At 45.4% G+C, this 25,390-nt stretch overlaps 1 protein-coding gene across 1 annotated transcript in view; it reads left to right on the top strand.

Annotated features, from left to right (window-relative positions):
* TENM4 (teneurin transmembrane protein 4) overlaps positions 1-25,390 on the top strand; it is a 223,589-nt gene that overhangs the window by 133,975 nt on the left and 64,224 nt on the right. Inside the window, exons 11-12 of the mRNA XM_008566153.1 lie at positions 5,500-5,716; positions 21,878-21,997. Of these exons, the coding sequence (XP_008564375.1) occupies positions 5,500-5,716; positions 21,878-21,997 (337 nt within the window). The remainder of the gene's footprint in view (positions 1-5,499; positions 5,717-21,877; positions 21,998-25,390) is intronic.

Below are 25,390 nucleotides of genomic sequence, written 5' to 3'. Positions count from 1 at the left end.
GAAATACCTGAGACTGGGTAATTTATAAAGAACAGAGGTTTATTTGGCTCACGATTCTGGGACAGCTGCATCTGGCATGGGCCTCAGGCTGTTTCTACTCATGGTGGAAAGTGGCAGGGAGCTGGCAGGTACAAGCAGATCACATGGCGAGAGAGGAAGCAAGAGAGAGTGAAGGTGCCAGGGTCTTTTTAAGCAATGAGCTCTTGCAGGAACTAATAGAGCGAGAACTCAATCATTAATCCATTCATGAGGGATCTAACCCCATGACTCAACCAGTTTCCAACACTGCCACATTGGAGATCAAATTTCCACATGAGTTTTGGAGGGGACAACACATCCAAACTCCATCAGCCTGGCATTAATTACTCTACTCTACAAAGCATACAGTGAACAATTCTATGGTCATAGGGTCTCATAAAAGCATGGTTTGTGTGATATCTCCATTTCAGAGAACCCCAGTCTGCAAATCCCCTGAAGTCTCTCTAACTTATATGTGTGTTGCTATGGGTCGTGTTTATCCAATGCAGTTCTCTAAGGCCAAACTGCATCCAGAAAGGGCTTCCCTGGAACATGTGCATAGGGAGGGTGTAGGGCAAGGCCACATGTGGATGTGTTACCAGGATCCTGCTTCAAGGGAAGCACCTGCTGGGAGCAAATAACCATCATTTACCATATACTTACTTAGGTGCTGGTTGTCCACTCATGATCTCACGTAGTCCTCACAGCATCTCTGTGAAGGAGATTTGATGATTCATTCTGCAGATGGGAGAACTGAATCTCAGAGCTATTGCTGGGACTTTTATTTCCAGCAAAATGGCCAGCTAGGTTGTCGCAAAGACCCTCTGACCATACTGTACAACAATTTGTTTTTTAAATTCAGCAAAGAAGAAAAGAGAGGACAGGGGAGACCCAGATTCCAGAAGCAAGGTGAAACTGCAAACCAGAGCAGTAGGCATGGGAGCGGAAGCAGCAGCAGGCCTGGTGGAGGTAGAGGATCAGCACCAGGAGGATAGACTCTTGGGATATAACACAACAGACAGGGCACATTCGAAGTGGGGAATTGGAACTGAGGCTCTGCATAAAGCTGGGACCCTCAAAGGCTGCAGCCCATATGAAAAGAGGACTAAAAAACTGCTTAGCAGACCAGAGGGATGACACTGAGGCATTTCTCTGCCCTGGCTCAGGCATAGGGGGGACCAGAGGGTACATCTACTGTAAGAGATTGAGCCTACACCTCCAAAAGTCTTGAAACTGAAACTTATATACCAGAGTGGTCCTAGAACTCCAAGCTACAAAATCAACCTGAACAGTGGTCCCAGACTAGTGGTACCCCTGGGTGGCAAGCAGAAGTAATCAGAAAACCACTCCAGAAGGTTAGTTTTACCATTTCAGCCACACAAGATTCCCATAAAAAAGGTAAGCCACCCCAGAACTGACAGTCAGAATCATAGAACACACAATCATAGCCAGAGTCAACAACTGCAACACGGAAGAGGACTGCCACTCCCAAGGATTTAATAATCTGAAAGAGACTATAAAATAAATAAGTTTTTAAATGACCAAAGAGATAAAGTGATGTATTAAAAACGTGGAACAGGATACTACCGTACCAAGAAAGAAACAGGCAGATTTTGAAAAGTTCAAAATAGACTATCTAGAAATCTTAAATTATGGTAATTTACACTAATAACCCAAAGGACAGATTAAACAGCAGACCAGACACAAATGAAGGGAAAATAGGTGAAATAGAATATAGATCTGAGGAAATAAATCAGAATAAAACACAGATAAAAAGATGGAAATTAAGAAGGAAGTCGAGAGACATGAAAGATAGAAGATCCTATAAGCATTTAGAAGTAATCCTGAAGAAAAGACTGGAGAGAAAGAGAGAGAGGAATATTTAGAGAGTTTATAATAGAACTTTCCAGAACTAATGAAAGACACAAATCCTAATGAAAGGGCCTATGGTGTGCAGCATGCGTGCATGCTGGGTCCCATGCTTGGAGACAGATTCTCATCCTACAGGTTATCTGGAAAGTCTTTGTTTCATTGTCACAAGACATCCAAGAGAAGCTTTGTACTCGGCACCTGGCTATGGTGGCAGATTGGTGAGTGTAAGGAATTAACCATCTTTCCTTTTCTCCCCATATGTGCATGTGAAAAAAGTGAGGTTTAGAGAAGTTAAGCAGCTTGTGCAAGGTCACACAGCTCTTACAGGAACTGGGGTTCAAATCCAGGTGGTGTGACTGGAGAGACTGCTCCCTTAACCACTGTGCATTCTGCCACTGATCATAGAGTGAAAATTTCCTTCCAGCCCTAGTGTCCTGTGATTCTGATCCTGGGTCAGTGGAGCACCCCTGGCCTGGATCAGTCATTTATTCATTCTTCAAACCTTTATAGAGGACAGTCTCTGTCCCAGTCCAGTTCTGGACCCTGGATACTGAAATGAATCAGATAGCCCCTGATCTCCAGGAGCTCATTGTATAGGGAGAGAAACAGAGAGAAAATCAAAATTACAAAATTGGGAAGAGAAGTGCTATGAGGAAGGTTGCCCAGGATGCTGGAAGAGTGTAGAAGACTGGTGTTTCAGTAAGATTCATAAATTCATATTCTCTGCTTATGAAATAGTACCTAACAGTTTCTCCAGGGCTCAAGGAATATTCCATACTCAGAAAGAACTGAGTTCAAATTGGGTCAGCTTCCTCACTGACTGACTATGTGACCTTCACCAGTTACTTTAGCATTTTGAACCTTTGGTTCCTTCTCTCTAAAGTGAGGGTGATGACAGTGACTACTTCACAGTTGGGAGGATTCAGTGACACATTCCTTGTTAAGTATTTAGCACAATGCCTGGCATTCAGTAAATGTGATTTATCATCATCATCATCATCATCAGTTCAATATAGATATTAATAATAACAACCATCATTCCTGGCTAACCTTCCCCCAAAGCTAGAGAGTAGACATCCCTTCTCAGCAGGAAGCAGTTCTTTCCAGGAGCCATAGAGCAGAGTGTTTATAAAGAGGTAAAGACTGGCTTCCAGGGGCTGCTTCAGTGGTAAACAAGAGCAGGCAAGAGCTAATAAAATTTCAAATTAGCCATGACTTTTCACGGCCCCTCAATTGTGCTAGCTGATTTAATGGTCAACGTCCCTGCTCGCTGGGATTGAATAATGGAGCATTTCTTCAGAGTTATGGATGCGGCAGCTGAATCTGTCATGCTAACATCAATAGCAGAATGCAAATAACCCTCAGCTTGGGCTGTAATTATGTGTTTAAGCAATGTCTGATGGGCTGCATGAGAATGTGGGATGGAGCCTGCTGGCTGCAGGAGAAGACAGGAACTCTGCTAGGCAGTTGTATCTGAGAGCAGGGACAGGAGCCACAAGCTAGGACCCAGAACAGTGCCGGGACAAGGGGAGGCCTCCCCCACATCTCAGAATGAATAGACAAAGGTGAATAGACAAAGGATAAATGGTCCCTTATTTTGGTGAGCCATGTGCTAGGCTCAGTATCGAAAAGAGAAACTACCCTTCATTAAGCACTGTGTGTCAGATACTGTGCTAGATTTGGGATACTTTTTATTTATGAAACAAATACTTATATGGCACTTACTCTTATTATCCCCCTTTAAGAGATGTGGAAATCTGAGGCCAGAGAGATTAAATTTCCTCAAGGTCACACAGTAGTAAATTTCCACGCCTGGATTTGACCCCAGTCTAGTTCTGGAATCCATGCTCTTTATCATTGTGCTGCCTTCAAGGGGGTTACAAGCTCTTGGGCATCATGCAGAAATGGGAGAGAAAGACAGGAATTTTTGTTCCTGATTTATTAAGGAAAAAACTGGTTTTAAGGGTGGTCACGTAGCTAGCCTGAAGCCACCCAGCTAGTATGGAGGATCAAGTCACCACGTCTAGCCAATGAACATGAAGCACTCTGGTGGGTAGTATCAGTATTGCAAACTCCATGGTGACAGAAGTGAGGTAGATATATCAGTGTTACTCCCACATTATTGATGAGGAACTTGTCCAGGGTCACTCTTAGGGACAGTACTATGACTTGAACCTCAGTCTCTGAGCCTCCTGATCCTCCCACCATATCACACTGCTTAACTGAATTAAATAAAGATGGTTTTCTGACTTGTGTAGACTGGCATGAGGTCTCATCCCCTGCTTCATTTGTTAATTAATTCATTTAGTTTTCATTTATTCATTTATTTAACCATCATGTTTTAAACATCTCTCCTAAGCACTGGGAATACAAAAGAGATGACCAGAACAGATCTGTGCTCCCAGAGTGGTGGGGAAGTCTGCCCAAATCACACAGCTAACAAGCCAAACAGCCAGAATTTGAATCCAGTCAGGAACATGCATCATTACACTGTTCTCTGCCTGCAAAGGATGCATATTGTAACTCTGGGCTTTTCCTGTCCACTTGGGTCACTATCCTCTCATCTCTGGGTTTATTATCCATTTTTAAGCTATTCTATTGGGTGCCTGTAAGAGTAGTTTGGGATGATGATACCAAAAATCTGTGATCTTGTGGAATTTCTTTCCTTGCACTTTGGGAAGATAGTAGAGCTGTAATATAATTTTCCGTCCTGAAGAAATCCATCCATGTGGTAAAGAGAATTCCTTGCTAAAGGAAACTCCGTCAGAGATCTGAAACCATCCAGCCAACTCAGAAAGCATCAACATCCCTAAAGTCCCCTCTCTCAGAAGGCTGAGCCAGGCCACATGATTACACCACAGCTGGAAGAGATGCTGAGAATCACAGTACCCTCACTCCCAAAGCCAGGAAGCCACCAGGTCTTATAGTTTTACATTCTAAATGTCTCTCAAAACCATCTACTTCTCTGTCTGCACTGTTACTGCTCTAGTCTAAGCAACCTTTATGTTTCACCTGTGCAACCTCAGGAACACTCTCCCTCCACCACCAATCTGGCCCCCAGCTTCCACTTTGAGCCCCCTTGAGTTTCTACAATGCACATTCAATGAAGTCCCATCCCCCCAACCCCGTCCTACCCCGCATAAAACCATTCAGTGCTTCCCAGTGTCCTGAGGGTGAAATGCAGACTCCCTCACCTGGCCTGCAAGGCCCAGCACAGTCCACTCCTGCAGCCTCAGCAGCCTCTTCTGTGCTGTTCTATCACCTGAGCAGCAGTGTTTGACTTTAGAAATCCAGATATCTTGTATGTATGTCACCTGCCTGGGCTTTCCTACATACAAGTCCTTCTGTCTCTTTGAAAGAGAAAAAAATACAGCACAGACACTGCGAACTTCCCTATTAGAACTTCCCTCTCCTATTAGACTGGTGGGCAAGGAACAGCTCTGAATCACCTGGATCCCTTTGGTGCCCAGCAAGGGCCTTGGCTTATGTCAGCATTTAATAAAGTTTTTCAATGAGTAGAAAATAGAGAAGAAATGAATGATGGCATTGTGGATACACGTGGCCAATTGAACACAGCAAAATAAACCACATGCTCTTTCACCCCTGCAGATGGCTTGGTGGACTGCATGGACCCCGATTGCTGCCTCCAGCCCCTCTGTCATGTCAATCCACTGTGCCTGGGCTCCCCCGACCCTCTGGACATTATCCAGGAGACACAGGCTCCCGTGTCCCAGCAGAACCTCCACTCCTTCTATGACCGCATCAAGTTCCTCGTGGGCAGAGACAGCACACACATCATCCCTGGAGAGAACCCCTTTGATGGAGGGTGAGTCTGTTGGGCCCCAGCTCCAGCTGAGGCTCTCTGAGGGAGAACTACATCTCCTCCAGGGACACATTCAAGTGGTGTGGGGGGTGGGAGGAGGCCAGTAGGGTGGGCTTTGAAGGTTTCTAATGGAATGTTAGGAGAGGCAGAGAGCAGCCTTAGGTACCCACATTTATATAGCTGCTATTCAAGGCACTTGGAATTTTTATGAGCAAATTTTGTTGCTCCCGCTGGGTGATAGATGGAGAGAGTGAGAAATCAAAGGTCCAAGGGGAATCTCAAATCAATACCCACTTTGCAGTCAGCTCTTACTGATCCTGCGGTCTCCAGATGAGCTAAAGGCTTTGACACTGTTCACCCACAGAGCTGACATCCAGGAGACTTTGCTAGGCTGCAGGTGAGGGTGTATCTGCTGGTGTCCCAGGCTATATGCCCACACGTTCCTTCTTTTCTCAGTTGTGCCATCCATTGGACAGTTTTCTATTGTGGTCTGTGCTGTGCCAGGTCCTGTGCTAGGATCGCAGAGATGAGTAGAAAACAGTCCCTGCCTTTGGTCATTCACTGTCCACTGGTGGGAGAAAAGTTACAGTGTGATAGGTTAGAAATATGCCCCCAGGGTACTCTGGAGCTCATAGGAAGTACTCCTGGGTAGGAGAGAGGCCAAAACTAAAGAACCGAGTCTTAAAGATGAGAAATAGTTAACTAGGCAAGGAAGGGAGAGGGTGGTCGAGGAAGAGGGAATAGCTCATGCAAAGACCCAGAGGCATGAAAGGGCACAGGATCCAGCAAAAGATAGCTCTCTGTTCTCTGCTCCTCAGATCAGGGTGGTGAACCAGGATGAAGTATCGAAGAGGAAGGATTTATAATAATTTCTTCTGAATGTCTTCCAATGTAGTGATGCCTCATAAGTGCAGAGCTTTCTCTAAAAGTCAGCACAGTTAATTCAGTGGTCACAGACTGTGTATCTTTTATGTTCATGAGTTCTGTGCCAGAGTTCCTGCCCTAAGGAAGTGCAGAGCTTTCTCTAAAAGTCAGCACAGTTAATTCAGTGGTCACAGACTGTGTATCTTCTATGTTCATGAGTTCTGTGCCAGAGTTCCTGCCCTAAGAGGACCCTGGGGTAGTGATGAGGGATGGGAAGAGGGATATCAGCAGGGCCTGGTAATTGGGCCTGAGGGATGCTGGAGAGAAGATGCTTGGATGCCTGGGTATAAAGTGCTGCTTTCACCAGCATGAGGACCTGAGAGCAGGGGCAGGTTGGGAGCAAGGTGATGCCTCCACGTTGAGCATGTTAAGGGCGAGGAGGGGACACACCTCAGGAGGACGCCCAGAGGAAATGTCTATTTGCAGTTAGTAAGTAACCCTGGAGCTCACACCAAGGTGATTTGGCAGCCATCAGCAAGCAGGCCTACTTGAAACATGAGCACACGAAAGGTTGCCCAAGGGGGAAGTGTAAGGGGAGAAGAGCAGGACTGAAGGAGGAGCCAGGGGTCTCCCTGTGAGGCAGCTCTTATCCCCAGAGCATAACTGGAGAGACCAAGCAGAAGTCTCTCTGCTAGCAGTGACAGAGCCAGGACACAGACACGCAGGTCTTTCAGACTCCAGCCCACTCTTGCACAGAGCAGTGACCAGATGGGAAAAGTGAAATGGGGGAGTCCTTTGAGCCCAGCAAGAGGGGCATAGTACGAATATGTGGTAGGTACCTCAAACTTGAACCTTTTTAGTAATGAAGATACTTTATAGTCCAAACCCTTCAACTTACCCCAAGAATACTGAGCACCTGAGAGGTGAAGTGACCTTCCCAAATTCACAAGGCTAGTCAAATCACCAAGCCGCAGAAGAGAAGGAGGAAAAACCTATTCATTTATGTTGGCCACAAGTGTTGCTTTTGTCTCTGGGTAGGAAGCTTCCTGATGTTTTATTCAGTTGTGTGATTTTGTATGTATGCTTGTGGGCCTTCCCATGGCATGGGTTCTTTTCATCAGCTGGAGATAGAAATAATATTCCTACCAAGAAAAATGTTACTTGCTCAGCCTTTCCTTACTGGGCCCATTATGGAATCTGACTAGGGCTATGGCTTCTTGGCTGCCTGTGGCTGTTCTGCTTAACCGGTGCCCTCACCATGCCAGCCTGATCAGTGTCAGCAAGGACATGTCCTCTGGATGTCCTCCTGGTCACTTACTGAGCCTGCTGTTTAAGCACCACAAGTCACTGCAGGACCTGCACAGGGATCTCAGTATTGTTGCTACAGTAGGTTGGACTTGCCTCTAGGTGTGAAAGTGGAGAAGCCTGTGCCGGGAGAGATGGATGCCTCAGCAGGAGAGAAGATACAGGCCTCAGAGTGAGGCTGACCTGGGTTTCAGATCCTGGCTCTGCCACTCCTGGATACTTGGCTCTGGGCAAGTGGCTTAACATAGTGAGTCATGTAAATGTCTGTCAACCCCTCTAGACTGAGTCCTCCAAGGAAGCACCACACCTTACTCATTCTAGCACTTTAGTAGTTGTTCAGGACGTGTTTGCATATAAGTTGCCTTGAAGAGTAAAGAAATAGAAGGTAGGAAGTAGGAGGGAGGGGGGCAAATGGATACATTATTTTACTTAATTTTATACTGAGGATTTAGAGTCCAGAGAGGTTAAAACACCTGCTAAAAATCACATTACAGGTTAACAGCAGAAGCAGGAGTAGAAAGCTTCCAGGCCATTGTTTATATATCTGTCACCTTCAGTTAAATTATATACACTTTGTAAGCAGGACCCATTCGTTTCTCCAGTCCTATAATACCTTGGGCAGGGCCTGGAATATAGTATTTGCTCTACTACTGGTTAGATAATGGAAACTTCCCAAATGTTGCTGTAAAAATTCCTTTTACCTAACATTTGCCTGAATTATTATGTTCCTGCTCCTCACTGATCTAGATTCAGAAGTAACAGCTATCTATCACGAAGGATCCCTAAATAGAGTCCTATGTAAAATAAGCCAAAGTGACCAGTACAGAGACCTCAGACGCTTTTCTCATTAGACTATGTACTTGGTATTCCATGATCTCAATCTGGGCCAGTAGTGCAGTGCTTATTTGCACAGTTGGGATAAAGTGAAACCCATTACCAAGTTTGAGTTGCTGCTTTCTTTCTCCTCATCTGAGGAAGTGTGGTATAGTAGAAAGTACCCACAGTTTCAGTCCTGGCTTTACCTCCCACCAGCCGTGTGTGACCTCAGGGAAATGAGTAACCTTTGTGCAGGTGCCTTCAGATATAAACTGACAATAATAGTAACTATTTCATGAAAGCCATTGAAAAGATTCACTAAAATAAAGCCCCTAGCCCAGGTGCAGTACTTCGGTGATCAGTGAATGGTGGGTTTTATAGCAGCAGCATGTCATAGTGAAAAAAGCACAAGCCTTGGAATGACACAGACCTGGACTGAAGGGCGTTGTGTCCACTTGCTAGCTATGTGACTTGGGAGAATTTCTTTACTTATCTGAGCTCCAGTTTCATCATCTGTGAGATTGGGGTTATAACGTCTATGTCACAGGGTTGCCATGAGAATTAAACGGGGAAAAACAAGTACATAAACTCTCAACCTGGTACCTGCCACACAAAAACATCCTTGCTAATTACGTGGTGGTGGTGGTGATGATGGTGATGATGATGATGATCGTAACAGAACTCTCAACCTGGTACCTGCCACACAAAAACATCCTTGCTAATTACGTGGTGGTGGTGGTGGTGGTGATGATGGTGATGATGATGATGATCGTAACAAACAACGATGATGTTACAAAGAGCTTCCAGGTGCTGTCCGGTTAGCTCAGTTGGTTAGAGCATGAGAGCATGGTGCTAATGACACGAAGGTCCTGGGTTCGACCCCCCCACCCAAAAGAAAGCTTCCACTTCCTTAATTGGAAGTGAAACTTGAAAGTAACCTGCTGTCCAGGAAAGTCCAGCAACCCCCAAAGAGGAGCCAGGTTTAGATCGTAGAATCATTATTTGAGGAAGGGAAAAGGCAGCATTCTTGCCAGCCAGCTGTCAGCCAAGGTCCTTGTTAGAGAGGAATCCAAGGCACTTCTCCAGAGAGTGGAGTTTCTGATGGGCAGGCAGACATGGCTTGGTGTCTATGTATAATAATAATAAGGCCTGTTCCTGACAGTTAAACCCCATATCTTCCTGCACCCCATAAGCTGTACTGCAACTTGTATAGTTTGTATGGGATTCCATTTAGCCTCCAAGAAGCAGGCTGTCACCCAGAGACCCAACAGCATTTCTGAGACCAGCAAGGAAAGGCAGGCCTCGGAGGTGTAGCTCCTTTGCTCTGCAGATTCCCAGCTATGTGTCAGGCTCAGGGAGCCTCAAGTAGGGGGCATGCGGGGACCTAAGCTGCCAGGACCATGGAAGGGAGAGGAATTCAAGGCCCGAGCTTGGAACTAACTGGACCACCCTGTAGTGGTGGAAGCAAACAAGCCAGTCCTCAGTGCCGGGGCTCTCCCCAGAACCCATTTCCTCAGCAGCCTGACCCCATGCCTGGGATGAGGAAACAGAATGTTTTCTAGAGCAACACGCAACACCAGGAGTTCCATGGGGGCACCCCATGCTTCTGTGCTGCACCCCAGCTGGTGCCAGAGGTACAGAGAAGGGGTAGCCCTGAGGGGAGGATAGGCAGGAGCTCCCTAGGGTGTGAGGGCCCAGCCAAACAGTGGGCACTGGGCTGGGCTGGGTTCCAGCGGGGAAAGCACAGAGCTCAACCAGAATGGAGACGGGAGCACTGCCAGATGGACTTAGAGTGAGGAAGGCCTCCCTCAGGGACCCCATGTGGTTCATCTGTGTTCCCAGAGCCTAGCACAGTACCTGGCACAGTGTTTAGTACAGGTTTAGTGAATACAACAGTAGCTGTCTCTGACATTCTGCCACTGCTGTCCTCGGCTCCACATAAAGTGATGGAGTTTGAATAACCTCTGCTGATCTGAAGTAGGAGGAACATGGCAGGCATGGGAACCACCATCACCAGATGAGGTGGCTTGAGTATCATCTTTCTCTCGTGGCCTGGGTGCCTGGGCCTCCTCTGCCTAGTGGAACACCTGTTCCTCAGCTGGAGTCATGGGGAGAGTACAATGAAGGGTGCCCGCCATTGAGACTGGAGTGGGAGAGGAGGAGCCACTGGAGTCTGTCGGTAGAAGAAGGATCTCCAACTGGATTGTCCGTACAAAGAGGACAGATAACAAGATGCAGCCTGTGGAGCTTGGGATTGGACAGCTGAGAAAGGGAAGGCCACATGAAACATTGCCTGGAAGAACACTCAAGGCCAAGCTATTCCCACTGTTGATTGTGTCTGCTCTCTTGGGAAGGACTAATCATTTTGAAAGGGCTGGATGTGGGGCAGACATCAACTCGTGAATAGTTGCGGGTTGCCAGTACAAGACAGGTTAGCAGACTACAGGAGAGGTTCTGACAAAAGAACCACACCCAAGTTATTTGAATATAGGTTCAGAATACGCTTGAGGACACTTTATTGGTCTGAGAAATACTGTGATATTGTTAAGTCTTGTTCTGCTCTCTTGGGAAGGACTAATCATTTTGAAAGGGCTGGATGTGGGGCAGACATCAACTCATGAATAGTTGCGGGTTGCCAGTACTAGACAGGTTAGCAGACTACAGGAGAGGTTCTGACAAAAGAACCACACCCAAGTTATTTGAATATAGGTTCAGAATATGCTTGAGGACACTTTATTGGTCTGAGAAATACTGTGATATTGTTAAGTCTTGTTGGGCTCCTCTAAGCCCGGTAGGTTATGAGCTCACTCAGGCAAGTAGATGGGTGTAGACAGGGAGCTGCAAGGTTCAGTGGACAGGAGACACTACCCAAAGAGAGAAGCCTCAAAGAGTTGGGGGACTTTAGAAAAAGGAAGAATGGGTGACCAAAGCATTTGTCTCAAAGAAGGCAGAGGGTCATATCCTGTAGAGAGGGTCAGATCCTATGAGAAGGAAAGACTGAGCAGGCTCAGAGAGGGCCAGAGCTGCCCAAAACACACAAGCTCCCACTGCTCAACATGGACCAGCGCCTACTCTTCATTGGGCTTAGAAGAAGAAGATACACATCTTACCCACTACTTTGGGGGCTTTTTGTGGGTCCCATGCCTTATTCATCATTGAACTCCTAGTGCCTAGCACGGGGGTTAGCACAGAGTGAATCACAGTGAATGATAGAATGTGTCAATGAATCAGTCACTCTGTCCCTGCTGAGTGCCTGCAGAGAAAGAGACAGTGTGCTCCGAGCATTCAAAGGCAGGACCATCTCCCCACAGCAAGCCTGCCTCCCATCCCACACCATGGGAGCCACCTCTGACGTGGCACAGCAGGCTAGAGGTGACAACAGTGAATGTTCGTTGAATGAACTCATGGATGGATGAACGAATGAAGACTTCTGGAAGGAGGTGGCTTTTGACCTGCCTGAGACAAAGATTTCAGTCCAGGAGGGTTAGCCATTTGACCATCATTTATCAAGCTGCAGGTCACAACAACCCATTAGTGCATTATAGAATCAATCTAGTGGGTAAAAAAACGATTCTTTTTTTTTAAGAGAAGCAAATTTACATGGAATGGAGTAGAATGGAAAAATATCAGTACAACACTGTACAAAGAACATGTATTTCATGAAACTTGTTTCAGTTATATGTGTGTGCATGTGTGTACTACTGGAGAAGCTGTATTGCTCAATGTGCGTTTCAGTCTAACAGGATTTAAAAATGCATCTTAGACTGAGGAACCAGCAGGAGCAATGGCATGATTTTCCAGGACAATCAGAGAATGGAGAGAATATTAATGTGACTAGAGAATGATTATGGCGATATTATTTTCTAAATCGAAATTCAGGAGACATGCTCTAACATTTGAAATCAAGATGGGCTTAGGACATCTGGGGTACATGATCCTGCAAAGGGAGCATGTGAGAAAAGAAAGAACATAGGGGAATATGAAGCCAGAAGCGTGGTTTAAGTGCAGGAACTGAGAAAGATCTGACTCACCTGTTCACAAACCAAGTTAGAGCATTTCATTCATTTCATCTCAGTCAGGAGTTAATTCAGCTATAAACAGAAGTGAAACAACCTTGATGCCATGCAAGTCTTCAGAAATCCTTCCATACCCTTCATAGAGGCACAAAGTTTCCCAATTTTGAAAGCAAGAGTTTGCAAGAGGAAAAGATAATGGAAAGGAAGGAGGAATGATCATGTCTGCAATATAATTTTTATCAGCCCACTGCAGATTCAAAGCCATATGCAAGACTCGGTGGCACAGCAGCTCCAGAGGGGCACCTGATGCCCACCCCCAGCCCACCCAGCCTCAGCGAGCCCCAGAGAGCCCTCTGAGAGGCCAAGCAGCAGAGATCATCTAATGGACTTCAAATAAACACCGGCTTCCTGACAGCTGGCCTCTGAGCGAATTTATCATTGAATTATACTCCTGCGTTTTCAGAACAAACTGAGCTGACAAGAGTACCCCATCAGTTTAAAAAAAAAAAAAAAAAGGAAAGACAATGATAGATTACCTGATAGAAAATGGAAGAAGGTAAAGATCCTGCTTCCTCCAAAATGTCAGCCATTATATATTATTCATGTTGGTTTTTTTAAAAATCCCTCCCCACACTGAAATGAATGTTTATGATGATAAAGCAACTAGGTGAATGCGATTCAGGATGCAGGCAGCGACTTCTCACATCATCCTGATGAGCAGCTAACAACTCCTCCTCTGCAACTTGATCATCCCTTTATTGATTTCAAAAACGAATTACAATCTCTGTTTGCTTTGCAGCTTAAGCCTGTCCCTGGTTGTCCATCACAGGAAGCATTAGCAGAGAATGCTGTGGTGAAGCAGAACAGCACAGGGTGCAGAGGGAGAGGGCCTGGATTTGAGTCTTTGGGCAAGTGAGGCTCCATTTCCCCGTCTGTCATGTGGGGTTACTAATTCACACTCTGCCATGTTGTTTGGAAGGTAAAACGAGGCGAGATACCCAAAAGCCCAATGGCTGGTACACAGCAGGCATTCAGTTATAATGCCTAATATTTACTGAGGATGTTCCATGTGTCAGGCATTATTTGTAATGTTTTATATGTTTTATAAGTAGTAACACCTTTAAATCTCCCCCAGACCATATGACATAGGGACTGCATCACCCTTGCTTTACAGCTATGAAAACTGAGGCAGAGAGAAATTGAGTAACGTGGCCAAGGTCAAGGGGCTCGTAAGTAGCAGAGCCAGCATTGGAAGCCAAGCCTGACTGGCCCTAGTGCTCACATGCTGAGCCCCTGTTCTTCTCTGCCAAGTCCCTTGCATTCCCAGCTCAGTATCTACAGTTCGGGAATCTATACAGTGTCATGCTGCTACAACCGTACAACCCCAGCTGGCCCTGACCTTCTCTCTAACTCTGTACATCACCATGAAAACCTAACATGTAGTAAGTCTTAGTCCTGAAGAGTGCTGGCCTCAGAGTCAGGTTTGAATCCCAGCCCCACTGTTTGCTAGCTGTGTGACTTTGGACAAGTCTCTTAATCTCTCTGTGCCTCATGTCCCTCCTCTGTCATATGAGGATAACACTCTATACTTCCTGGGGATGTTGTGAGGATTAGATATGATGTAAAACACTTAGGTGTCAGGGCAGTAAGCCTTCAGGAAGTGTTAGTGGCCATTATCACTAATAGCAGTGGTGTTGATATTAGCATTAGCAATAGCATTAGTATTCATGTAGGGTTTAGTGAAACTAGAGGAGAACTGAGAAAACATGAGACTCTTAGCCTGAAGCATCAGTGTAGCTCTGTAATTGATGCAAATGTCCTAGCACCATAGGATAGCAGAGGCGAATGGATTTTTGAGATCATCAGCCCTTCGTGGTGGAAGAGGAAACTTTGAGTCCCAAGAGAGCCCTGGGCTCAGCAAGTAAGTAGCTGGGACTGAGGCTGGAAAACCTGAGTCCTAAGTGAAGGCTCCTGTATCTCAAACTATAATTCTGGTGTTAGTATGTCAGAGGATGTCTGTATTTCCATCCAACACTGTTAAATTTTAAGCAATAGGAAGTTAAAATATTTGGAGAGCCATGCTTCACATCACTGGTATTGTCCTCAATGGAGAATATCCAATGGAGAATGAGTCCAGGGTTGGGACTTACAAGCACCTCTGCAGTGAGTCTCATTGGCCTCCAGTCAGATCCCAGAGGCATCAGGAGTTGGCTTCAAGTGCAGCCCACAGTGAGGGGCTTGAGGTGGGGAGATCCGACCTCTTCACAGTATTTTGGCAGAGGAGAGGGATCCGGCACCACCTGCCTCCCCTGCCCCTGCCTCCTTCCCCACCACAGTGGAGGCCACATTAGTGCCCACTGTGGCCCTCTAGAAGCAATCCAATCTGAGGAGAGGGGCTCAGAGCAAGCCCAGCTGCTTAGCCTCAAGTCCTTCCGACTGTTTCTCTGTCTGACCCATTGCTTGCCAGCTCTGCCAAATGGGTTTCTGCCTTGTCCCTGAATCCCAAGCTCATTTTCTATGCCTGATTTCCTGGTGCCCCTGTACCCGAAGACTCAAGCCTTGCTCTCTCTCACCAAGCTCCCACTCCTGCCATATTTGGGTCTAGAGTTCCATCCCTGCTTTGCCTGGGGACCTGGGCATTATTACCTGATGACACATGGGACATTCACATCCAGCTTCCCCCGGGATCCCTTCATCATGCCTGTCTCCCTGTCAGATTCTCCTCCATTGTCTCTTGCTCAAGCCTTGCTCTCTCTCACCAAGCTCCCACTCCTGCCATATTTGGGTCTAGAGTTCCATGCCTGCTTTGCCTGGGGACCTGGGCATTATTACCTGATGACACATGGGATATTCACATCCAGCTTCCCCCGGGGTCCCTTCATCATGCCTGTCTCCCTGTCAGATTCTCCTCCATTGTCTCTTTAATTAGTGTTTCCCTTAAATGCCACCTGCGTACTGCTCTACATCTCAGATCCAGCCTGCTGAGCTGGACCTTCTGCTTCCTTAGCTGCGTCTTAGCCCAGCATCAGCCCCTACCCCAGGACATGGGTCTAATTGTGGTCCATCTTAGTCTCCCCTTTCCTGCCGAAGCAGGACCTGTCCTGTGTCGTGACAGAAAAGCAAGACACATAATCGTGGGATGAACTTGTCTACCAAGAGACTATGTCTGGAGTTACATTTTAGCAGAATGCCTCGAGTTTTTCTAATAGCACAGACCATCTCCTGAGAAGTCTTCTTAGAAACAGGGCTCTGGCTACATAGCATCAAGAACGACCTATCTAGACATGCACCACACATCCCCCATCCCCAGGCACAATGACAGTGCTTCCCAACCATGTCCCCAGACTTGGCCAGCCTGGTTCCCCAGGAGCAAGAGCCTTGCTCTCTGCTGACCAGCCTCTCTCAATCCTGCTTCTTCCTCTCCACCATAAGCAGGCTCAGTTCCCTGGAATCATACAGTTATGAACAGTCAAGGGCTCTGATCTTGTGTACACCTTTGTCAGCCAGTCGCTTGGCTCACGTGTAAATGGGGAGTTTGGACTCAGTCACTCTGAATACCGCTCCAGCTTAAATGTTAAACTCCTCATATCCATCTGAAGGAGTCTGATTTCTTCTTCCCTCTCCAGTTTGGACTCAGTCACTCTGAATACCGCTCCAGCTTAAATGTTAAACTCCTCATATCCATCTGAAGGAGTCTGATTTCTTCTTCCCTCTCCAGTTTGGACTCAGTCACTCTGAATACCGCTCCAGCTTAAATGTTAAACTCCTCATATCCATCTGAAGGAGTCTGATTTCTTCTTCCCTCTCCAGTTTGGACTCAGTCACTCTGAATACCGCTCCAGCTTAAATGTTAAACTCCTCATATCCATCTGAAGGAGTCTGATTTCTTCTTCCCTCTCCAGTTTGGACTCAGTCACTCTGAATACCGCTCCAGCTTAAATGTTAAACTCCTCATATCCATCTGAAGGAGTCTGATTTCTTCTTCCCTCTCCAGTTTGGACTCAGTCACTCTGAATACCGCTCCAGCTTAAATGTTAAACTCCTCATATCCATCTGAAGGAGTCTGATTTCTTCTTCCCTCTCCAGTTTGGACTCAGTCACTCTGAATACCGCTCCAGCTTAAATGTTAAACTCCTCATATCCATCTGAAGGAGTCTGATTTCTTCTTCCCTCTCCAGTTTGGACTCAGTCACTCTGAATACCGCTCCAGCTTAAATGTTAAACTCCTCATATCCATCTGAAGGAGTCTGATTTCTTCTTCCCTCTCCAGTTTGGACTCAGTCACTCTGAATACCGCTCCAGCTTAAATGTTAAACTCCTCATATCCATCTGAAGGAGTCTGATTTCTTCTTCCCTCTCCAGTTTGGACTCAGTCACTCTGAATACCGCTCCAGCTTAAATGTTAAACTCCTCATATCCATCTGAAGGAGTCTGATTTCTTCTTCCCTCTCCAGTTTGGACTCAGTCACTCTGAATACCGCTCCAGCTTAAATGTTAAACTCCTCATATCCATCTGAAGGAGTCTGATTTCTTCTTCCCTCTCCAGTTTGGACTCAGTCACTCTGAATACCGCTCCAGCTTAAATGTTAAACTCCTCATATCCATCTGAAGGAGTCTGATTTCTTCTTCCCTCTCCAGTTTGGACTCAGTCACTCTGAATACCGCTCCAGCTTAAATGTTAAACTCCTCATATCCATCTGAAGGAGTCTGATTTCTTCTTCCCTCTCCAGTTTGGACTCAGTCACTCTGAATACCGCTCCAGCTTAAATGTTAAACTCCTCATATCCATCTGAAGGAGTCTGATTTCTTCTTCCCTCTCCAGTTTGGACTCAGTCACTCTGAATACCGCTCCAGCTTAAATGTTAAACTCCTCATATCCATCTGAAGGAGTCTGATTTCTTCTTCCCTCTCCGTTTTAGGAGAGGGAAGAAGAAATCAGACTCCTTCAGATGGATATGAGGAGTTTAACATTTAAGCTGGAGCGGTATTCAGAGTGACTGAGTCCAAACTCGACATATGCCCAACCCGTGTGTCGACTCACTGGTGTCAGAGACAACTACGCAGGGCGTTTCAAGTTGGCTTCGGTGAGCTCTAACAAGCAACTGGGGACTGTAATTCATGCATTTTCCAACCCGTGTGTCGACTCACTGGTGTCAGAGACAACTACGCAGGGCGTTTCAAGTTGGCTTTGGTGAGCTCTAACAAGCAACTGGGGACTGTAATTCATGCATTTGTATAACCCCAGCACCCAACACAGTGCCTGGCTCGTAGTAGGTGCCTGATTTTTGGTTAAATTAAAGTGAATTTTAGTGACCGTGAGTACCTCCCACGGTGGTAGGAGTAAGGACATGGAAGTAAGGAGGCCTAGCTTTGAGTGTCAGCTCAACCAATTGAGTTCACTTCTGGTGACCTTGAGCAAGCCTTTTCTCTCTGAGTTTCAGTTGTTTGATCATTTTTCACTTAACAAACACTCAGGGAGCAAAATCTCATGCTTGCCCTAGCCACTGGAGATGTGTTCCCAGTCCTCCTCTAGCTCACATGCAGGCACTTGAGACAGCTGTGTAAATGTGAGTGATGTGATCATAGACAATCACAGTAATGGAGAGATGCTTGTAAGGTTTAGAGGAGCCCAGAGAAGGGGGTGATTAATTGTGTCAGAAGGAGTTGGTGACAGCCTTACTGAAGTGATGACAGCTTAGATGGGACTCTCAGGATCACTAGAAAATAACATCCCAAAACTCCATTATGCCAAGACAGTGGCCAAGGGAAAGCAAAACACATCAAATAGAGGACTGGTGGTACGAGGATTGAATGAGCTAGCTGGGAAGTCAAGTTAGTGACAGTGATTTGCTCCCCATGTTAATGGCTTCTCACCAAGGCGGTCTTCCATTATGGAATTTCATATTCAAAGCAACAACTATTTCATAGCCCCAGCTCCAGCACTGAGCAAGTGCCTAACCCTTGGTGTGGGGGTCGGTGTTCCAGTGGTGTGCAGAAGCCAGCTCATACCAGCTCACTAATTATTAAATGTTCAGGAATTCTGCAAGCTATTTAACACAGACATTATCAAAAATTAAATTATATAAGATTCAATAAATGACATTAAAAACAAAAGTAATACTCAAAATGTATCACTTCATAATTATTTTATTGTATTTTACTGTTATCTTTCCTCCTGAGGTTATCTAGGACTATTGTATCTCTGTGCTGAAAATACTATATAATGGTGTCCTACTGTGCATCTCTTCCCAACTCTGTGTTCTGTGGCATCTAGTTGGTAGCTTGAAATTGGCCATGATGGGAGTATTTACACCATAGAAATGGAAAAAAGCTACAGATAAAGCTGTTTTTCTTTTCTTTTTCTTTTTTCTTTTTTGAAAGTCAGTTGTTAAACATTTACCAGTACACCACTGGTGGTATCCATTAACTATATGATGCAGAAAGCAAGCTTTGGGAAGCCCAGCACTAACATCTTTTCAAACCTCCTGGACAAAAGTTTATGGCACAAGACACATATCAGAGGCCTCCACAGGGCACTTCCCCATCTCCTTTGTTCCAAGCTTTATGTTAAACCAGGCTTTCTTGACAACTGAAAATCACGGTCAAACGGAAGGGGAATAGAAGTGTTTTTCTCCAGGACTTAATTCCTGAGCCAAATGCCTGCTTTGGCAAGAGGCCTCAATGGCTTAAAGGGATATAGGGAGTCAACTTAATCTTCTGCAGAATCCAAAAGCAATCCACAAGCCTGGGCTAAAATCACATCTGCTCTGGCTTGCCGAATTGGAGGCTACATGATAGCCAAATGGTGCTGATTTAATGTTTTCCTCTTACACCAGGAAATCCCCACTGAGAGATAAATCAGAGGAGGTTGGCCTGCATGTGTACAAGAGGAGCCGTCAGGGCAGCCCCAAAAGGAACCATCCCCAGAGGGCTGACAATTGTCTGGTCAGAATCCGAGGGTACATGTGTCAGAAGGCTGGAGAGTAGCCAGCATCAGGAGATGAGATCAGTTAGCAATTCTCTGGAAGGACAAAGTTCCAGCAATAAGAAACTTAATTGTCCTCCATTAAAGAAAGCATCTCTCAGTACCAGCTGAATACAATTGATGGAATAAATCTTCCCCATTAGCAGAGAGATAATTTCACATAAATATACTGGGAGACCTTCAGAGCAGGACTGAAAGTCTTTGCTGAGCCTCACCCGCTTAACTTGTTTGCCATGTAATTGCATTTAGACCAAGGGCCTCGGAAGGAAACCACTGACTGAATTAGCATTAACCAGATTGTGTATTGTGAGGTGAGGCGGGATGGGGTGGGGGTGGGGAGCCTGGGGCATTGTGGGTAGTTCTTGCCTTCAGAAAGGACAAGCTGACACTAGTGAGACCAGCTGCCTACAAGCCTGGTGTTAATTGCTTTTCTCATCAAACAGAGAAAAGTTTATCACTCTAGGAAGGTAGAGATGTGGGTACTAATAAAGCCGGGACTGAATTTGAGATCTTTTTTTATGAATGCCCATGGGCCTCATCAGTATCTCTTTCCTAAGCCAGAAAAAATCCTTCTGAACTGAGGTGAACGGAGAAGGTTATAAACCAGTGCCTGCATTTTTGCCAGGTCACTGAGGGCTGTCTCTCCAGTGCCCTGATCCTTCAGGATGTTGACACCAGCTAGCACCTTCATTTCCACCCATTGCCAGAGGCAAACAGACTGGTCTGCAGTTAGACCCAGAGTTGTGAGGCCCACATTCAAGATCGACTCCACTACCTGGGTGGTTTGGAAAAGTAACATAATCTCTCTGGACCCCAGTTCCTCTTCTATAAAATGAGAGGGTTCCACTAAGTCAGTGATTTTCCATTGACTTTTCCAGAGACTAAGGCTCACGGGGTTGCCTCCCAAACCACCCTAAAGGGAATAGGGCCTCCACCTCTACTTCATCTAGAGCAGATCTTCTTTTTGTTTCCCACTTTGGGGTCCTTATAAAATGTCATCTGCTAAAAAAGTTTCTATTTCTGAAATATTTGAAAAGCCGTCATTCTAGATGATCTCTAATTGTCCCATTTATTTGCTCAATCTACCATTTTTTAACAGTGACCTAGTACTTGGTAGGCATAGTCCAGGCACTGTGGAAAGAAAGAAAGAAACCCTGACTCTGCCCTCAAAGAGCTCAAAATCTAGTGGAAAGGAGAAATATGTGCAGTTTGCTAGGATATCAAGGTGTTTGTGTCAGGTTTTGGAGGAGAAAGGAAATAGTTCTGATTAGGAGCATCAAGAAAGGCTCCAGGGAAGAGATGTCATTTGAAGCCAGGTCTTTAAGGATGAGAGCATTGCGAGAGGGGTACAGGAATGTCAACGTTTCAGCAGGTGGAAGAACATCACACAGACACAGAGGCTCTAAGCAACACTTGCCTGGCAAGTTAGGGAAAAGCAGATGGTTTGTTGTCTAGAATATAGAGAGAAAGTGGGAAGGGGATATTGGGAGAGGTAATAGGTTCCAGAACCCACTCTAAGAGGATGCTGACATCTGCCCTGCTGCCATCTCTAATGCTGGATGAGAGGAAGTATCTTCTATCCTGCTCACTATCTTGCATGTTCACTTCCAATGAGACTGTTAGTGACAGTAACAGCCATTGCCATTTATGGAGCTTACTCTGTACCGGGATGAAAAACCAGAGGCTCAAGAACTGTCACATACCTACACAAGTTCAGAGAGCTACAATGTGACAGAGCTGAGGTTTGAACACTCGTCACCTAACTCCACATTCACACACATAACACACTATATTGCCCTCTGGGATCAGCCTTATCTCCTTACAGCATAATATGAGGGATCTTCAAGAAGTTCATAGAAAGATTTATATTATCTTGTAATTCAACTTTTCCACAAACTTTTTGAAGTACCCTCGTATAGTAGTATCCTTAGCCAATAACCTCTGGGTGAGATATCAGAAAACACTTCCCAATAGCAATTCTCTGGAGGACACTTTGATGCCTTAAATAGAGGTGATATTTTTAAAAAGTTATTGTTGTCTCGAGTGAATACCTGAGCCTCTGAGTGCAAGGTGTGTCTGAGTGACCTGCCTTCCCTCTTCTGACCGCTAGGGGTTCCTACCACTCAGGGCTCTGACCTTGAAAGGTACATCATGTTATTCTCTCTCCTCTTCCCACAGGCATGCATGTGTCATTCGTGGTCAAGTGATGACATCAGATGGGACCCCACTGGTTGGCGTGAACATCAGTTTCGTCAATAACCCTCTCTTTGGGTACACAATCAGCAGGCAAGATGGCAGGTAGGAGACCTTTTGTGGGCCAGGAAGAGTGAAGGCCTTGCTCTCGTGGTCTTGCTACATAGCTGCTGCTGGAGTGACAACATGGAAAGACGACGGGACTTGGATTCAGAGAGCCTGTGTTCACATGCCCAGCTCTACAGCTCACTAGTTGTATGACCTTGTGTCTGACTCTAGCCTATCTCCCTTTCACTGTAGATTAAACAGTTTCTTCTCATTTGGTTCTCAGAGTAAGCACAGGTTACTTTATACATATTATCCTGCTCCATGATTTATGATATAAAATACTGTCATGTGGACCCTTCCTACAAGCCAGACAGCTCCAGAAATCTCAGCCATTCCTATTGTGTGGTTTTTATCCTATAACTGCTTAAGTCTATGGAAGCCATTTAGGTGATGACAGAATCTCATCAGAAGAATGAAGCAAAGCTTCCTTAATAGGCCTAGTTCTCCCATCTGTTAGCTGTGTCCTTGGATAAATCCTACCACTCTAAGCCTCAAGGTCTTCATCTGTTAAATGGCCCTAATACTTTCTATCTCACAAACTGGTCACGAGGATTAGATGACCTGTGTCCTTGGATAAATCCTACCACTCTAAGCCTCAAGGTCTTCATCTGTTAAATGGCCCTGATACTTTCTATCTCACAAACTGGTCACGAGGATTAGATGACATGGTGGGTGGAGAATCACCTGGCACATAGTAGGCGTTTAATAAATCTTAGTTCCCTGCCCCACTCTGACTCATTGCTATATATTTCCAGCGTCTGGCACATAGTAAATATACAATAAATATTAGCTATTTATTAAAATTACAAATTATTGAATGATGAGAAGGTAATAGTGACAGAACAGGCAAGAAGTGTATTTTGGAGAAAAGGGAAGGAGAAAGAGGAAAGTGGAATATTTAGGCTATCAGTGGTGACAAGTCCTCTATTTTTAATAAAATCAGGTGGTAGCAGTCCATCTGGCTAAGTGTGGGCCCATAAGGTTGATTTTCACTCTGTGTTGCAAATTATGCTCCAGACTGATTGATTTTAGCACCTCTTTAATCCAATATCAGATGTGAACATGTCCTGGCCGAGGTGATAATGAAGTCGAGGCTCATCTGTTTGTAGACATGTGTGCCTCTTAGACTGGGTTAGCAAGCTTGGCATGGAGAGCCCCTGCCCCCTCCTCTCATCCATGTGAGTGGGCTCAGCTGGAAGAGGATGGTGGCCAGTGCTCAGGGTTAAACTGTCCAGGCCAGGCCACTGCTTCCTGCCCTGCACACCTTCCCAGGAAGCAGCTCAGTGCAGATACCCACTACAGCATGAAGGAGTCCTTTTGTTATGCCCTTTCTTTACTGCTTTCCAGTCAGGGCTGTGTGTTTTATGGAAATGGCAGATGTGAGTATGCTAGGCAACAGGTGTTCCAACTTCATAACTGCCTGCTGTGAAAAAACCATCAAAAAGGAGCCTTTGCGGACTGCTCTCTTTTTTTGCCACGCAACCTGCCAGTCAGTCATGTGAGATGGCAAATCATCAGTCCTTTTGCCCTGCTGTGCTTGATTAGGGTAGGTTCATAAAACACACCAGAATCTTGCATATGTTTGGTGGCCCTTAGGGAAAGCTCACACTCTGGCACCTCTGGGCTTTGATTCCTCCTGTTTGTGCTACCCCTCCAATCTCTACTGTCCTTTGAGAGCATGGAGATCCTGGGAGGGGAATATCAGTCACATTTCCTGCATCAGCCTCCTAAATGACATCATAGTAGTCAGAATTGCTGCAGCTTAGAGCCTGAGATTCAGATCAGTTCTTACCAATACGTTATGGGGCTTAAATTTTCTTTCCAACATAGACACTGCATACTGTATGGGAAAGTCATCACTTGTTCTCCTAGTGTCTGAAAGTCCCTGTTAGTTATGTATGAACAGGTAGCATCTTACCCATTTCTCTCCCCCTCTTCCTTGACTCACCTTATTTATTACCTCTCATACCTTAGGAGAAACCCTAAGTCTAGAAACATAGTCTGGAGAGAACAGTATGTGCAAGTGTACTGAAAATCCAAGCAGCATGTCTAGCTCATCTTTGTATTCCTCACTTTCCATGCAGGCACCATGATGCTGGCTCCCCCACCCCCTGCACACACACACACACACACACACACACACACACACACACACACACACGCTTAAATACCAGACTTCAAGTCTTAACAAGAGCTCATAAACAGAAAACAGTAGCAGAGAAGTTAGCTAAAGTGATCATTTAAAAAGATTGAAAATAGAAGTCATGAAGAAAAACTAAAAGAAGAGCAGACAAGAGAAGCAGTTCAGGCTCATTGAATTGAAAATGAGGTTAACCAGAGTATGATGCCCAGGAATGTGTGGGCCCAGTGCCTTTCCCATTCATTATTCCATCTCTAAAGTTACTATCCTAGGGCCAGCCCAGTGGCGCACTGCTACAGTGCGCTGCTTGGGAGCACGGCGGCGCTCCCGCCGAGGGTTCGGATCCCACATACAGACCGGTTCCCGCTCACTGGCTGAGCGACGTGCGGGCGCAGCACCGAGGGTTGCGATCCCGTTGCCAGTCCGGGTTCGGTACGGGTGCAACACTGAGGGTTGCGATCCGTTGCCGGACACGAAAAAAGACAAAAAGGAAAAAAAAAAGAATATAACCAAAGCTGATTCCTTGAAGAAGATAAATAAAATATCCAAACATTTGCAAATCTGGTTAAGGGGAAATGTAATTAGAAAAAGATAGAGTTAAAACTAGAAAGGGTGTATAACAGAGGAGGTTAAAACTTTAAGGTAATACATTTTCATACTGGAATACCTAAACAAAAAATTTTAAGAGATTATAATTCAAACAGAGTTCATCAGAACTAAAGAATTAATCCAATGAACTGCCATGTAGGCAGATGAATAAGTGAGCACCCCTTTAAGCAAGTGTACTTTCAATGTTTATTCAAAGTTCATTATCAGGGGAAGTGAACAATTATTAAGTACTCACCATAAACTAGCCCTATTCATGCACCTTCCATGGATAATCTAATTTAACCCTCACAAAAAAAACCAAGGAGACAAGGAAAATTTGCTTACTATTGTACAGCTAGGGTGAGTGCCTATGCCAAGATGCAAACTTAAACTGCCTGGCTCCCAAGTTCAGTCTTAACCACTACACTATTCTGCTTTTCAATTAATAAAAGCACAAAACTGCTTTTTTTGGACTCACACATGGCAATTCCATAATGCTTTTCTGTATGTCTGACAAAAAGCAGACTTCACTATCATTAGAGAATGAGTGAGCTATTTAAAATTTACTGAATTCTCTGTAAGCATAATAGAACAAGGAATTACGATGTCTGTGATGTCAAGTATGCAGCATTTCCTTGGAGAACTGCACAGGAATGTCTGGG

This window comes from Galeopterus variegatus, unplaced genomic scaffold (assembly GCF_000696425.1).
Source record: "Galeopterus variegatus unplaced genomic scaffold, G_variegatus-3.0.2 Scaffold15, whole genome shotgun sequence".
Taxonomy (NCBI): Eukaryota; Metazoa; Chordata; class Mammalia; order Dermoptera; family Cynocephalidae; genus Galeopterus; species Galeopterus variegatus.
The sequence above is the reverse complement of the archived record's forward strand: the minus strand, read 5'-3'. Positions and strand labels throughout refer to the sequence as shown.